General features: G+C 41.8%; 1 protein-coding gene across 1 annotated transcript in view; it reads right to left on the minus strand.

Moving 5' to 3' along the window:
• The window catches only part of pik3c2b (phosphatidylinositol-4-phosphate 3-kinase, catalytic subunit type 2 beta), a 46,523-nt gene extending 37,209 nt beyond the window's left edge, over positions 1–9,314 (minus strand). Inside the window, exons 1-4 of the mRNA XM_066670716.1 lie at positions 9,057–9,314; positions 2,509–3,339; positions 1,082–1,182; positions 714–874 (exon numbers count right to left, since the gene is read on the minus strand). Coding sequence (XP_066526813.1) covers positions 714–874; positions 1,082–1,182; positions 2,509–3,258 — 1,012 coding nt within the window. The 5' untranslated portion in view covers positions 3,259–3,339; positions 9,057–9,314. The remainder of the gene's footprint in view (positions 1–713; positions 875–1,081; positions 1,183–2,508; positions 3,340–9,056) is intronic.
• Between the last annotated feature and the right edge of the window lie 5,571 nt (positions 9,315–14,885).

The raw sequence follows: 14,885 nt of genomic DNA on the forward strand, positions 1-14,885 counted from the left end.
TATATGAGTGAGTGAGTGTGAGAGAGTGTGTGTTCCTCTCAGCCGGTTGAATGAGAAGCTGGTTCTTTTAATTGAGAACACAAAACAGATGCCTGGCAGGATGCCCTTTAAATGTAATTCCATTAAGAGATTTCAGAGGAGACATCCCTTCTAGTCTTTGAGAAGGAAGCCTTCAGTCCTGTTAAAAAGTTCTAGAACGCGGGGGGGTGGGGGGTGGGGGGGGGGTGATATACAACACTCACAAACCAGTCACAAAAAAAATTCTCCACCCCAAGAGTGGAAAAAAAACAGATCAAAACGTTTATCAGTGATCTGGCCAAAAATAAAGACGAGGAATATGTTTTTGGACATATTTTTGGATGAACTCATCGACCCAAGTCTTAAGTTCAATAAAACTGACAGTGACATGCCCTGTGCTGTAAATTAACAGGCTCACCCTGCTCCACCACACCTCATCAAGAAGTTACTATTACCTGAGTCAAGTGTGAACCATCAGTAAGCAAACAGAACTCAGACGACAGCAATGGTCAAATAATGTACTGATATATTCATTGCCATGATTAAACTTTTGGAGCTGGTTTCGCAGACAGGGATTACACTTAGTCCTGGGTTATATTCTCCTTTCAAAGGAAAAAAAAATAAATCCAAAATGATGTGTATTTCAGAACTAGACTTAATTTCTCTTTGGAATTGAAACCTAAACTTAGGCTTACCATCACAGGTGAAGGTGAGGGGCTCCCGGAAATGCTCGCTAATGACTGTGACCTTTATGCTAACCCCTAGCCCCTGCTGCAGCTCCTCCTGTGCTACACTCTGGCTCCAGACGAAGCCTGGGTTCTTAGAGCGCTCTGTGCATGGGTAGGCAGAGCGTAACCTGCAAACACACACACACACACACAATGAAGAATATATTAAGTGGACAATTCCATAATGATCATAGCAATCAGGATCATACCAAATATATGAAAACAGTGCTGCCACAAAAGATCTCATTGCTAACCAAACCACATGTTCATTAGGAATCTTGAATTACACAGAACATAGATTACGAAGAAAGGAAGCTTTGAAGATGGGAACTCACACATCGAGCATGTGACAGAAAGCAGCCACTTCTTCATCCCGTTCCTCAGACACCTGGAAAAGCTCGTAGCTAAAGCCATTTTGCCTGGAACCTAATGACACCTGGATGACAGACAGAAAATGCTCAGATCTCCTTTTTTTGCAATTAAAAAGCTAGCCAGCCAGGATCACAGCCCCTCAAAAATCACCACACAGTCACATATATGGACACTTTTCAATAGCCAATCCAACATGTGTGTTTGTTTGGACCGTGGGAGATAATTAGAGCACCTGAAGTAAACCCACTCAGACACGGGGACAACACACAGAGGCAGGGTTTGAACCAATACCTCCCAGGATTCTGGAACTGTGTGACAGCTACAGAACGGCTGATTTTATTGCATGGGCAAACAAATATGCAGAGCAACAGGCAAGTGCTCCTGTAAAGTCAGTGGAGCTGAAAGATCAGACAGTGAGCGTAGAACCAAGTAAGTGGTTAAAACGTTATGGCTGATCAGTGTGTGTGTGTGTGTTATATACTTATTAGTCTTCTATGTTATATGTACTATATCTGTGCAGTGATTTGTAAATCAGTTTTGTAAATCAAATGGCCTAAACTCTGCTTTCAAAACTGGATCAACCGAGTCTTAAGATTAAGTGATGGAACATTTGGGACATTCTGCAGCCACTGAATTTGGAATATGTTCATTTCATAAGGTAAAACAATTAAAATCGTGTTTTTGTAATTAAATAAATTAACAATGTTGTCTGCTTTTAGTACATTTTCACATCCTGTTTCAATGGAACATCCTGTTTTTTTAAAGGAAAGTTAAGCTGAATTACTTTGAAACACAGGTGCATTATATGATAATTACATTCCAGTTAACTTCTGTTATTAGAATACTTCCAGTAACTGCTCATAAAACCCCCCCAAAAAACCCACTTCCTCAAACCTAACAGAATAGAAAGAGTCTGATTTGCGAATATTATTCATTCATTCATTCATTCATTCATTATCTGTAACCCTTATCCAATTCAGGGTCACGGTGGGTCCAGAGCCTACCTGGAATCATTGGGTGCAAGGCAAGGGATACACCCTGGAGGGGGCATCAGTCCTTCACAGGGCAACACACACTCACACATTCACTCACACACTTACATCTACGGACACTTTGGAGTCACCAATCCACCTACTAACGTGTGTTTTTGGACTGTGGGAGGAAACCGGAGCACCCGGAGGAAACCCACGCGGACATGGGGCGAACACACCAACTCCTCACAGACAGTCACCCAGAGCGGGAATCAAACCCACAACCTCCAGGTCCCTGGAGCTGTGTGACTGCGACACTACCTTCTGCCCCAGTGTGCCGCCCTATTTGCGAATATTAAATTTTACTAAATTTAAATACATTTTACTGAGCTGGGACCATGTTTGTGTGAAACACTTACAGGATCAGCTGAAACCCTGCGGTTGCTTCTAGTACTCATCTGCCCCGGCAAGTATGTGCGAGGGGGCACCTGTGGAGGGAGAGTCTTACTGCGAGCCACTGGCTTCCCCGATTGATCCCCATTAACTCTCTGCCCCCTGGGCGAAGGCCAATCTCCATTTAGCCTCATCAGAGAGTCATTTAGGTTGTCATAGTTCATAGCGTCTCCGGAGGGAAGCTTGGGCTGGTCCACCTCAGGCGTGAACAAGTTCACATCTCTAGGAGCTGAGCTTCTTCGGGCCAAAAAGGAATCAGGCTGGGGGATGGGGTTTCGGGGGGGCACCGCAGGCGGCGGTTCATCAGGAGGTGGCAGACCTTTTGACAACAGTCTGGATGTCCCCTCATAGTCCTGTTTACCTTGGTTGTCCAGGATGTACAGGGGTTCTTTACTGTAGCAAGGCCTTGATGGGTTTGATACGCCCGGCTGTATGAGGTCGAGCATCGGATCGGATCCTGAGAGACCCCGGTGCAGATTACTCCCAGGTGGGCTTGGCAAAGGTCTGGGTGTGGGCTGTTCGGTCCTGGATGGAGTAGACTTGCTGCTCTCTGGAGTGACCCTCCCGGACGGACCCTTGTCTTGTTTCAGGCGGGACAAGGCATCATACTCCATCTGCAGAGCCTCAGCTAGGACAAGCTCTCTGGGGCTCAAGCCCAGGGATTCTAGGCAGCCCCAGCGCTGCTCGCTGTCACTTTGTGTCTGTGCTGCAGACATGGTTCCGGTGCCAGGTCCGGGGCACTAAAAAAAGTTAAGGGTAATAGTTTGATTTGTGGTCCACAGAAGAAGCGTAGAGCTCTGTGAAGAGAGTGAGAGAGAGGACAAGACAAAATCAGCCATAAAATATAAAATAGCCTCCACATAATATAATTGTCTTAAAACAGCACAAATATTTTTAAAAAGAGGTGGATATTTCAAAATAAGCTTGAGCTCTGGATAAACTTATCTGGCTACATAAGCTGTTAAAAACTCCCCAGATCTTTATCTTTGTGTAGATATTCCTTAACATAACTAATGTAAACCGCAGCTGTTCACCAATAAACCCATCAGTGACAACATAAAATGCCATTGTGTATGTTATGCCAACAGTCCTGTGTATAAAGGGTTTATTGGCAATAAAACAACAGAAACACTTAATTTATGTCCAATTTTTATCAAAGAACACTGCTCTGTCTGTTGTTTTCTATTACAGCTGCTACATTTATCTGAAGAGAAGCCCAGATGGATTTTGTTTTAGAAAAAAGGTAGTCTGCCTCTGATTGTCTTTGCTTGCTCAGCTTTCTGAACACAGCCATCAGCACTGGAAGCTCCATCTGCAGCAAAGCAGTGGGTCTCCACTCACAGCCCTGCGGCAGCACAGAGCCGCGCAAAGCCAGGAGGTCAGTGGGTTTTCTACAGATGCGGAACAACACTGCTTAAATGCACCACCAAAATAACGAATAATCATCTCGGCCTACGGAAAGAGCTAAAATTCAACACAGGTGGTGGCTCCTCTACATAAAAGCCCTGGCGCATGACATTCAAACTAGGGCTGTCAGACCAATTTTTCACTATTCAAATAACCTGGAAGTCCTTAAATATACTGAATCTTAGAAGACAGCCCTAAATCAGGCGTGCAGCTTTACTAAGCTAAGCATCCAATAAAAGGCCTGCAGAGGGATAGTCACTGGACTGAGAGCTGAAAAGTCCACATTGGGTTAAAACCTGCTACTCTAAGATTTGATGAATGCAGCATCTTGTCTTTGACCCATAGTTATTGAGACTCAGCTGGTGCTTGAATGTTGCTATTTATTTGTGCACAGGGTTAATGTATTTAGGTGATTAGAAAAAAATGCATGGCTGTTATCTCACAGGTGTCTCAAATCCCAGTGAGCTAGTGCTGGGGAATTTTCAATAAAAGTATAACATGATACTGACAAACTCCAATTCTGCATTTCAGTTTTAGCAATATATTTCTTAAAGAACGTTATATAGCAGGGCTAGACAATAACTCAATCTCAATATATATCCCAATATAAAATGTTTTCATAAAAAATGTTGATTTGTTATAATTATTTACAGCATCTGTCACTGATGACGTTACAGGGTGCTGCCGTCAGTTCACCGCATTATTTTTTAATCTTATTTTAAAAATATTAATATTGACAAAGCCAAGAGGCTTGTGCCTGATGGTAATGTCATATTTCTTGTGTGTTCTGTGGATGTTATATTGTGTATTGATTCCGGAAATACATCTTTATCGACTGAAGTTAATATCGAAATAACATATCGTGATATACATTTTGGCCATATCGTCCAGCCCCATGAAACAATGGCATCCCTCTTGCTCAGTGGTTGTTAATGGATTTCTGACGTGACTGAACTCCCAGAGCCGTTTGCATTGTCTTCCAGTAAATTGATCAGCCGAATGACATTGCATTTGCGGCAGCTTGAAAAGAGGTAGTAGCTGGCTTCAAAGGCCTCGCAGAAAGCATGTGTTTATCTTCATCCTCAAAGGTTAGTGGCATCATGTGTGACTAAGGGAATTAGCTATCAGGTGGAGCTGGTGACAAATAAGTATTGGGATTGAAACGAATAATGGGATGTGCGTTTCCAAAGTGGGGTTGATGAATGTAGGAGAAAATATATGTCTGTGGTGTTTTTGGTGTCTGTACATCTCTCTCTGATGAGAGCAGCGTTTAACCTCCCGTGACCTCCATCTTCTATCGCAATGTGACAACAGCGGCAGCGGGTCGCTCCCTCCGCCCACAATGCTGTGAAGAAAATTCTCACACACCATGCCAAAAGAGCAGCGTCAGACCCCCAGCCCCCCTTTACAGCACTGACAGATTGCAGGAGGGTAAAAAAGAAGGAAGAAGAGAAAAAAGAAAGAGAAGCAGACGTGTGACACACGTTCCCCGAGTCTTCTCCTGCCCAATACTTTGACCCCTTCAGGCACCCACCCAAAATTTACAAGCACATGTGATTCTGGAGTTTAACGCAACAGTTAGTGGGGTCTTTATCAGTGTTAATAAAGAATGAAAGGGCTACTCTCAAGTCAAAGAACAGAAGGAAGACACACTGACTCCACTGAGATTACCATCTCCCTTTTGGCTCTTTGTCAACCACTCTATTTAGCACCTGTTTGTCCCTGTTTGCACACAGCTGAACATATGTATGACTACAAAGGTGCATATGACACTCAGTGATGAAATAGCTAGTCAAAATCATAGTCTTCATGAGGCACAGCTAAGGCAGGCAAGAGGAACCCCCTTGAGATATTGCGATTGTAAAACATTATAGAGATTATCAAGCCCAGGAAAGCTTCAGAAACCCAGACGTGTTTGTAAACAAACAGCCCAGACGTCAACAGATGGATCGTGGTGCTACACGCGCTAACACGCATCTGCCTCTAGACAGCATCTCTCTGGCTGGCCTCCGTTCCCAGGAGCGTGCCTTTTCCATTGGCTCCGTATTGCCGAGCGTCCAAGCTGGGCCTTTTGGCCGGAGGGGAGCAGGGGCAGGCAAAAAGAAGGGTGGGCGCAAGGGTGGGGCCGCATTGTTCTGTCGGGACCCCAGGCCTGCCCAGCCTCAGGCCCCCGGAATCAATCCCCCACTGGGATATAATCCCATTCAATTAGAGGTAGCTCCCAGATTGGCCGAACAAAGGACAAGGGGGTTGGTGAAGAAAGGGGTGCACTGGCATCACGTGAGCCAGACCAGCCCAGACACGTTCACACGCCTCTGAGAAACTGAGACAAAGAGACCGCTGTCATCCCTGCCCCCCATCCACCCCCACACACATGCCCCTCCCCCTCCCCCATGACAACCTCCCACTCACCCACCCACCAGCAAATAAAACGCACATTCACACACTTACATCTCAGAGCCCCACGAGCTGCAACAAACACACAACGCTGGCAGCTGATTGTGGCCTGTGTTCTTTCCCATGTGTGTTTCAGACATGCTCAATCAATAAGATGCAAGGATTTGCTAGTCGACAAAGTCAGTTGGCCATCAACAAAGTTGATGATAAAAGCTGACAACGTTTAAAAACAAAATCAATGTACAATGTTGAGAAACAATTATACTTGGGAATAAAGAGTTTAAGGCCATATAAATAACTACATATTATACATTTACTACTTCATAAGTCATTTACTTTTTAATACAAAAGGGAAAAAAAATCTAACACATGATGGGGCCAAAAAAATAAGAGAATTCAGCACACATACAGCTAAGATTAGCTTCATGAGGGGGTTCCCAGCTCTAAAAACAGCTACCTACCCTGAGCTTAGATGATACTGACTCTGACACTCTTCTCTCTCAGCTTCTAACTTATATGTACACACTCATTTAACCAAGCCTTAACTTGGTTGTGTCCAGGTGAGACAGAGAATCATGAGCAGAATCCCACTCTACACGCTCACACCATGAGGTGGGTTTATTAAAGGCATTCAAGAAAAATACACATACATTTCTACAGGTAAGCACAACACAGACTGAAAAGCCTGCAGTTTCCAAAAATAAAAAAAGGGAACCTGGCAGGTGCCGAAAGATGTAAGCTGCAAAACACAAAAATACAATAGCTACAAGAACACAGGATATGATTCACCATAGACAGAGTTGGAAGTTGGATCGAGGCCTGGGTCCAAGAAGTAAACACTTCAATGTCCTAAGAGCAATTGTGCTGTCTGTCATAAACCACCTGGTTTTAACGGACAAACTGATATTATGTTTTATTGCCCCATAACAGAGCCTGTGACTATATATTTAATTTGATTTTGATTAGCTGTATCAGTTGGAAGTTTACTCTATTATTAATCTTATAAAAGAAATACATTTTAAATAAGCAGTACAACCATTTTTGTATATGGTAAGTCCAGCCAGTTTCAACAGGGAAATTCTATGTCAATATATCAGACTTTTCAAACCAAACCGACCTTAAAATATCTCACATTATGTTTGCTAAATGAACACAACAAACAGAGCAGCATATTTCCAATATTTTCTTGACTCTAACCCCATTCTGGTGGCCATACAACACTGTGTTGAACCAAACTGAAAACAGTTCCAGATCAGGAAAACATACCGTGATTTTCAAATCTAAAAACAGGCACATCCTTGTGGGGAAAAAAGATAAGAGACATGTCAGTCAGTAGAACATGAAACAACTATTACCTACAAAGATTAGCTACAAAATCTGTGATGGTGAAACTAAATATTTGTGACCCTTATGAGGGCTGCGTCAACATGACTCGTTTCCTAGAAGTCTGAGACTTGGGTGTTTTCTCTAGTTTGTCATTCTGTAACCTGTCCAACGGGTTCTGCGTTGTGAAAGCCACATTTTAGAAAGAAAAAAAGAAAGAAAGATGAACAACACAAGTGGGAAATGTGATGCAAACTCGGATGTAGGCCTGCCACAAGCTTAACATGGCATCCAACCTTATTACAGCATGGGCTTTCTTGGTTTTACTTTGTAGGCATGACAGACTGAATGGGAACACACAGGTTGATGATGTCAGGTCGCGGCTAAATTATAATATCCAGAGCATAGTATTATGAGAGACCCCTGCCAGGGAACACTTGCAGGAGGCAAACTGCTATTTTTGTTCTTGGGTAAAGTTTTTGACTTTGTTTACATGACTGCTGGCCTCAGTAACCTGAGAAATAAAAACATGGAGGGGGTCATAATCAAGTCCCTGTTAATACACACACACACACACACACACACACACACACACATATACATATATATATATATATGCCAACTCAAATAAACAAACTGGGACAGCCAATATTTCTGATGTCATAAACCTAGAGAACCAATCAAGACAAATAGCAGGGCGGGGCTTTGAAGCTGCAGGCGAGTGGGAGAGCTGCAAATGGAGATAGAGGTGGGGGTATAATTGCATATTCATAGATTTGCGGGTTCTCTATTAAGCCAAATATTTACAGTTAAAACTAAGTAATATGTAAGACATTACACAGAACAAATATGTTAGTCTTACATTATAAATGGAGCACAGTATGCTAGTCTTGTTAATTTTGACACACAGTATTTAAATTGCCACAATAAAAATGATTGCACACATAGATTTACATAGATTTCAAAGGCTGGTTTTTGTCATGACAATATTTCGTGATAATATCTCGTGTATTAGTGTCTTTAACCCTAGGTGTAGTGGTTTTTTCTCTGTATCGCCCTCCCCTCAGAAGGTAAACTTGACAAGTTGCTAGCCTTATGCACTACGCAGCCCCATCTCTCTCTAAACTGCTACTGTGATAACGTCGTCGGTTAACGCAAACAACGACGCTAAACTAGTAGCTACTCAGAAAACGTCTTCAAAAGCTTACATTTTCACAATCTCGTGGAACAAACCTTCTACAAATCAAATGAAACGACTCCAAATGTGCCAGAGGGTCCGGCGAAACGCAGTGTTTGTCGCTAATATCGCTAACACACCGCCCAACATAGAGATAAACAGCTCGATTGTGAACATAAAGCGCAGTTTTTCAGCACACATCTCCCCTACCTGCTCTACGGCCTCCGGGGCGGCTGTGTCATGCTCTCCGCCGCGGTTCTCCTCTCCCGCTTACACATGAATTAATTCCAGATTTTTGGTGGTGATGCAGCTTATTTTTTCTAATCCAGATGCCGGAGCTCGTAGCGTCAGGTCCCGGCAGATGACCGCCTGTAAGTGAACGCCTGCTGTGTTTAGTTCAGGTCCCAGCAGCAGCTCCACCGGGTGCAGAGAGCCGAGCGTTTGGTCGGCGACTCGCTCTCCAGCTTCTCAGCTTTTCAGGCACAAGCTCCCGTCGCGCGTTCGCTGGAGAAAAAAAACATGAATAGGGCAAACAGGAGAACACAGGAGGAGTGACAACAACGTCCCCTGGTGGACAAATGCGGTCACAACAGAGTGTTCAGCAGTATCCAGTAGTAGCCAGTGTGTCTAGCTGTGTCCAGCAGCTTCCAATAACCTGCAGTTTTGTTGAGTAGAGTCAACTTGTAGCCAGTAGTGTCCGGTTTAGCTGGTATAGTGTGTAGTGTCCAGTAGCATCCAGTTGTGTCCAGTAATGTGTAGCGTCCAGTAGTTTGTAGCTGTGTACTGTAACCTCCTGTAATAACTAGTTATTTACAGTAATGTAAACTGTCCAGTAGCATCCAATATGCTGTAGTTGTGTTCATGTGTCAACTATAGTAGCCAGTGGTGTCTAGCATGTGTCCAGTAGCTTTCAGCAGTATACAGTGATCAGTAGCAAACAATAGCGTGTAGCTAAATCCAGTAATGTCCAGTAGAATCCAGCAATGCCCAGTTATCTCAAGTAGTGTTCACTAGTGTCCACTAGTAGTCTGTATGTCCAGCAGGACCTTGCTGGTCCAGTTATTTGAAGTGTTAAACATTGGATAACACGTGATTGTGTTCATTAGTAGTTGTGTTGAGTAGCTCTCACAGACAGGTGGAAAAAAAGAAAACAGAGCAGAAGCACTCCCTACAAGGATGTTTTAGCTGATAAGAGACATATTCTACACCTTTTCTATTCTAAGTTAAAGGAACACTACGTACTATTTTTACCTCACAATTACAGCTTCAAATTCATGCTGATGCTCCACTGAGCTTTAAAATGGAGAACAGAGCCTCTGTTTTTGCTTTATTTTGTGTTCAGCACTGCAGAGAGTACACTATGTACTTACTCCTTCCTCAGTACAGTGCTGGAAAAAAAAGACATTAGGGGGAGACTAAGAAGCCAAAAACCCAGATCATACGTACTGTTTCTTTAACACAGTTCTGGGGTCTTAATGAAATGTGTTACATGCTCGTGTCAAAATGCAACAAAGATCTAACAACGCAGAACCTCCTGCAAACTTTATAGATTTTCGCTCTTATTTTACCCTGTCCTAATGTATTTACTTATGTTTTGAGTGTGTTGCAGATATGAAATTTGTTAATGTTTATAAAATACAATCAAGTTGATATTTGAAAACACAGGAAATCTGTCAGTTAAATAAAAGTTCAAGACAGTGAACAAATCACAGACTCTTCTTTTGTCTGCACTTCTACATCTAAAATAAATATGTGATTTGTTCATTCTCTTGAGCTGTGTTTAACTAATATAACGTGATCATAATGCTAACAAGTAAAGAGCACACTGGTAAATGAAAGACAGACAAGACACTGAGTTTATAAAGGTTTTATTTAATACTTTAACCAGGAGATTTATTTTTGTTACTGCACATTGGATTATATAAAGAGGATTCATCTACTAACCTAATTAATGAAACTATTGTTAGAGTTAAACATGTTTTTGAATAATTTATGCATAGTAATATATAACCTAATAAGTGCTGTTTATCTTGTGATATCAAAAGTGCTTAATTATTATTATTATGATTATTATTATTGTTTATTTTTATTGGCTGTCAATTGCTTAAAACAGAAATATAATCACTTCAAATTACTTTTTGAAAACTAATATACTACAATCAGCTTTTACATTAAAATTATCTCTAGGTTTACACTCATTGTCCATTCCAGCTGCTCCACTGACCACATGGGTGCCCATTGTAGTTCTACAACTACAGAATATAATCCACCTGTTGCTCTGCATACTTTGTTTGCCCACTTTCACTGGCTGTATATGTGTATTTTGTAGTTCTACACACAGAGACTGTAGTCTTGTTGCTACACTCCATGTTCTTTAGTGTTCGGAACCTCCCAGTGTAAAACCCCAGAGCAGATATTACATGTGATGGGTCATTCTCACTGACTTGGTGGTGGTCTGATAGTATGTGATGTGCTGGTATGAGTGGACATAGCAGTGCTGTTGTAGTTTTTAAACCCCACAGGATGTTGTCCTGTATACCTAGCCATTTTTCAACCTGTTGGTCAAACGTAAGGTTCCCCCCAGGACAGTGTGTGTGGTCAAGGTAGTGGTAAGTGGCTCAGACACAGACGTGCTTCTTGAGATTTTAAACCCCTCGGTGTCACTGCTGGACTGAGAACAGTTTATTAACCAAAAATACCCACCCAACAGCCTCCCGTGACCAAAAGACCAGAGGATCACTAACACAAACTGTGGACAATGCCTGGGTACGTTTTGAAAACTCCAGCAGCACTGCTGTGTCTGATCCACTCATACCAGTGAAACACACACTAACACACCACCACCATGTCAATGTCCTTGCAGCATTGAGAATAATACCTGCTATGTGGTCATCCTGTGGGGGTCCTGCCCATTGAAGTGCAGGGTAAAAGGGGGCTAACAGTGTGCAAAGCAAAAGTCTTTAATTGTAAATCTACTAAATTCACCAATAGTCAATGGAGAAAAAAAAGAACAATGGTTTCTACTAGTTTTTGGAACTACTTACAGGAAACTACAATTTTATAATGTGCTAAAACTTGTTAATTATTAAGTTAAGTTCACATTTGGCCATGTGAAGAATTTGGCTTCTAAATATTTTAAAGCAGTACAATAAAATCACTTCTTATTTGGTAGGTCTGGTTTATCAGAGTCTAATGTAGCTTTTTGTTTTTTAACTTATTAGTTTTTTTTAGGAATCCTCAAAAACGAACACTAACAAAAGAGTATTTTAAAAGTAGAGTTAGAGAGTGGAGAGAGAGGGAAAGAGAGAGAGAGAGAGAGAGAGAGAGAAAGAGATATGATGGTGAAATAGCTGTGACACCTGTAAAAAAAGAAAAAACACACATTTTAATAAACATGTAAAATAACAGCTGTGTACATGTAAAATGACTAAAGCAGAATAAGAACAGCTGTCACAGAGTAAACTGTATGCTACACAATACACTAAGTAAAATGTAAGTAAAATGAAAGATGCATTGAAAGATATGGTAAAAATGTGGTTCAGTGGAACCCAGGTGGTGGTCCAAGAGGTCTGGAAGCTAGCTGTGGAACCACTGGAGTCTCAAGGATATGGGTGCTGCTGGACGTCTTGGACACTTTGGTTTGCTGGAAAAACACACAGAAAAACAATGAATAAATAAGGTACAGGAAGTCAGAATGTCAAGAGTAATTGCTTATTCAGTGAGAGTACATCATCAGGAAACTCTTACAAGAAACTGTGAGCGGGTCACAGAGGTGATGCTCGACTCTGTGCTGAGGTTGGCGGTCAGCACAGAAATCTGGCGTCCAACGCACTGAAAGAGCAGAGGAAGTGTTTAATCACAATTACTCCACAATCATTTTGCCACTGATCACTGTTTGGTGAAAAGCTCCACTATTGAAACTGGTACTAGCTTTACCTTAATGTAGGCCACAGCCTTCACAGTGGCAAAGTACATGGGTGGGAGCTGTGAGTCCTGAAAAAGAGATAGACCTTCTATTTTCATACTGCACAAGTAATAGACAGATTTTAGCAGACAGCTAATTTTCCATTCAGCTGTTTGATTAGCACAAAGCTAACACTAGCACACAGACCTAGAAAACAATGCTTTATTTATAATTCTTAAAGCAGATAGATGTAAAGCTATTAAAGAAAGTTTATCAAGTCGTGAGTTATTATCTTTAAACCGTAGAAGCATTGACAGACTGATGAACACCTTAAAAATACTTTCCATTCATTTCTATAACATTACCTCGGGAAACAGGTGGTAGAATCATTGGTGAGCACCCACCAATGTTCACTTTCCAGGCCTCTATACACAGACTTGTGCTGCATTGTCATCTCCACCTGCTGTGAACTTTAAGAGAGAGGTAATGAACAGTAATGACCCATGGAGAAAGAATAAAAACTATGGTATTATCACTCTGTTCTTAGATGTCCACTCTTAATACATAAATAAGTACAAACCTTTTCACCATTAGAAAAACTCTGAGAGATAGTTGTGGCCTGCATCCTGTGGACACGCAGAACATACCCACAGCCCTCCTGTTGGACCAGAACAAAGAAAAATGAAAACTTTATGGACAACCAAAACACTTCAGAACTTTCTTTGAGCTGATTCGAAGAGTCGACACTGGATATCCGGGTATGAACACGTACTCGAATCACAGGCCGTCGCATAGCCATGACAAGAAATAACGAAGATGCTAAAACACATAATGTTTTGCCATTTTGAAGCAATACAACACTAAACAAAATATAATAAATTACTTTAGTCCACAGACGCAACTAAATCAAATCAAATGTATTTGTATAGCACTTTTTACAACTGATGTTGTCACAAAGCAGCTTCATGGAATTCCAGTAAGACAAAGATTTGACATGAAATGTAAAAATCCCCAGTTGAGGAAGCCAGGGGCAAGGAAAAACTCCCTCAGCTGAGGAAGAAACCTTTAACCGTTAACTCGGAAAAAGGTAAAGGGATGGAATTAGTTTTGAACTGTTTGGTGTTTGTAAAGTAGAAAAGCAGAATATGTGAACATCTCCAGAGTGTGGCTAATGACTCAGGCAGATCTGACTATGACAGCTTTAACTAAAAGGAGAGGAACCAGAAGGACACACAGACACAGGAGCATCCTGAAATACTGGCATCCCTCCGCTCCACCGTCAACAAACCTGAGTGATCGCGAGAAGCGGCGGGACGACAGCACCAGCGTCTCAGTTTACTATAATTCCCTGTGTCCATGGACCCCCTGGATCTGCCGCCTTTATCTATGGGGGAGCATTAACTACCAAAAGATAAACTAAACAAATGAGATTTTAGCCTAGATTTGAAGATTGTGACTGTGTCTGAGTCCCGAACATTTTCTGGAAGATCATTCCAGAGTTTGGGGGCTTTATAAGAAAAGGCTCTTCCCCCAGCTGAGGCCTTCTGAATTCTGGGAACAATTAAAAATCCAGTATTCTGTGATCTGAGTGAACGTGGAGGCTCATAATAGGAAATTGTATCTTGAAGGTATTCAGGAGCGAGCCCATGTAGAGCTTTATATGTTAATAACAAAATTTTGTAGTCGATGCAGAATTTTACAGGCAGCCAATGAAGTGATGATAGAACAGTGCTGATATGTTCAAATTTTCTAGTTTTAGTGAGGACCCTGGCTGCAGCATTTTGAACTTGTTGAAGTTTTCTTAAATTGCTGCTGGTGCATCCTGACAGTAGTGCGTTACAGTAGTCAAGCCTTGAAGTAATAAAGGCATGTACTAATGTGTCGGCTTCTGCAGGGATAAGGCATTTCTAATCTTAGCAATATTGTGAAGATGTAAAAAAGCTGTCCTAGTGATACTACCTATGTGTTGATCAAATGATAAATCTGGGTCAATTATGACACCAAGATTTTTTGCTGCTGAACCAGGTTTAACTGGAAAGTCAGCGAGATTTAAAATTAAATCTGATCATTTATTTCTTGCCACCTTTGGACCCAAAAGCACAACCTCTGTTTTGTTGCTGTTTAGAAGGAGGAAG

The sequence above is a fragment of the Hoplias malabaricus genome, chromosome 5 (genome assembly GCF_029633855.1).
Source record: "Hoplias malabaricus isolate fHopMal1 chromosome 5, fHopMal1.hap1, whole genome shotgun sequence".
Taxonomy (NCBI): domain Eukaryota; kingdom Metazoa; phylum Chordata; class Actinopteri; order Characiformes; family Erythrinidae; genus Hoplias; species Hoplias malabaricus.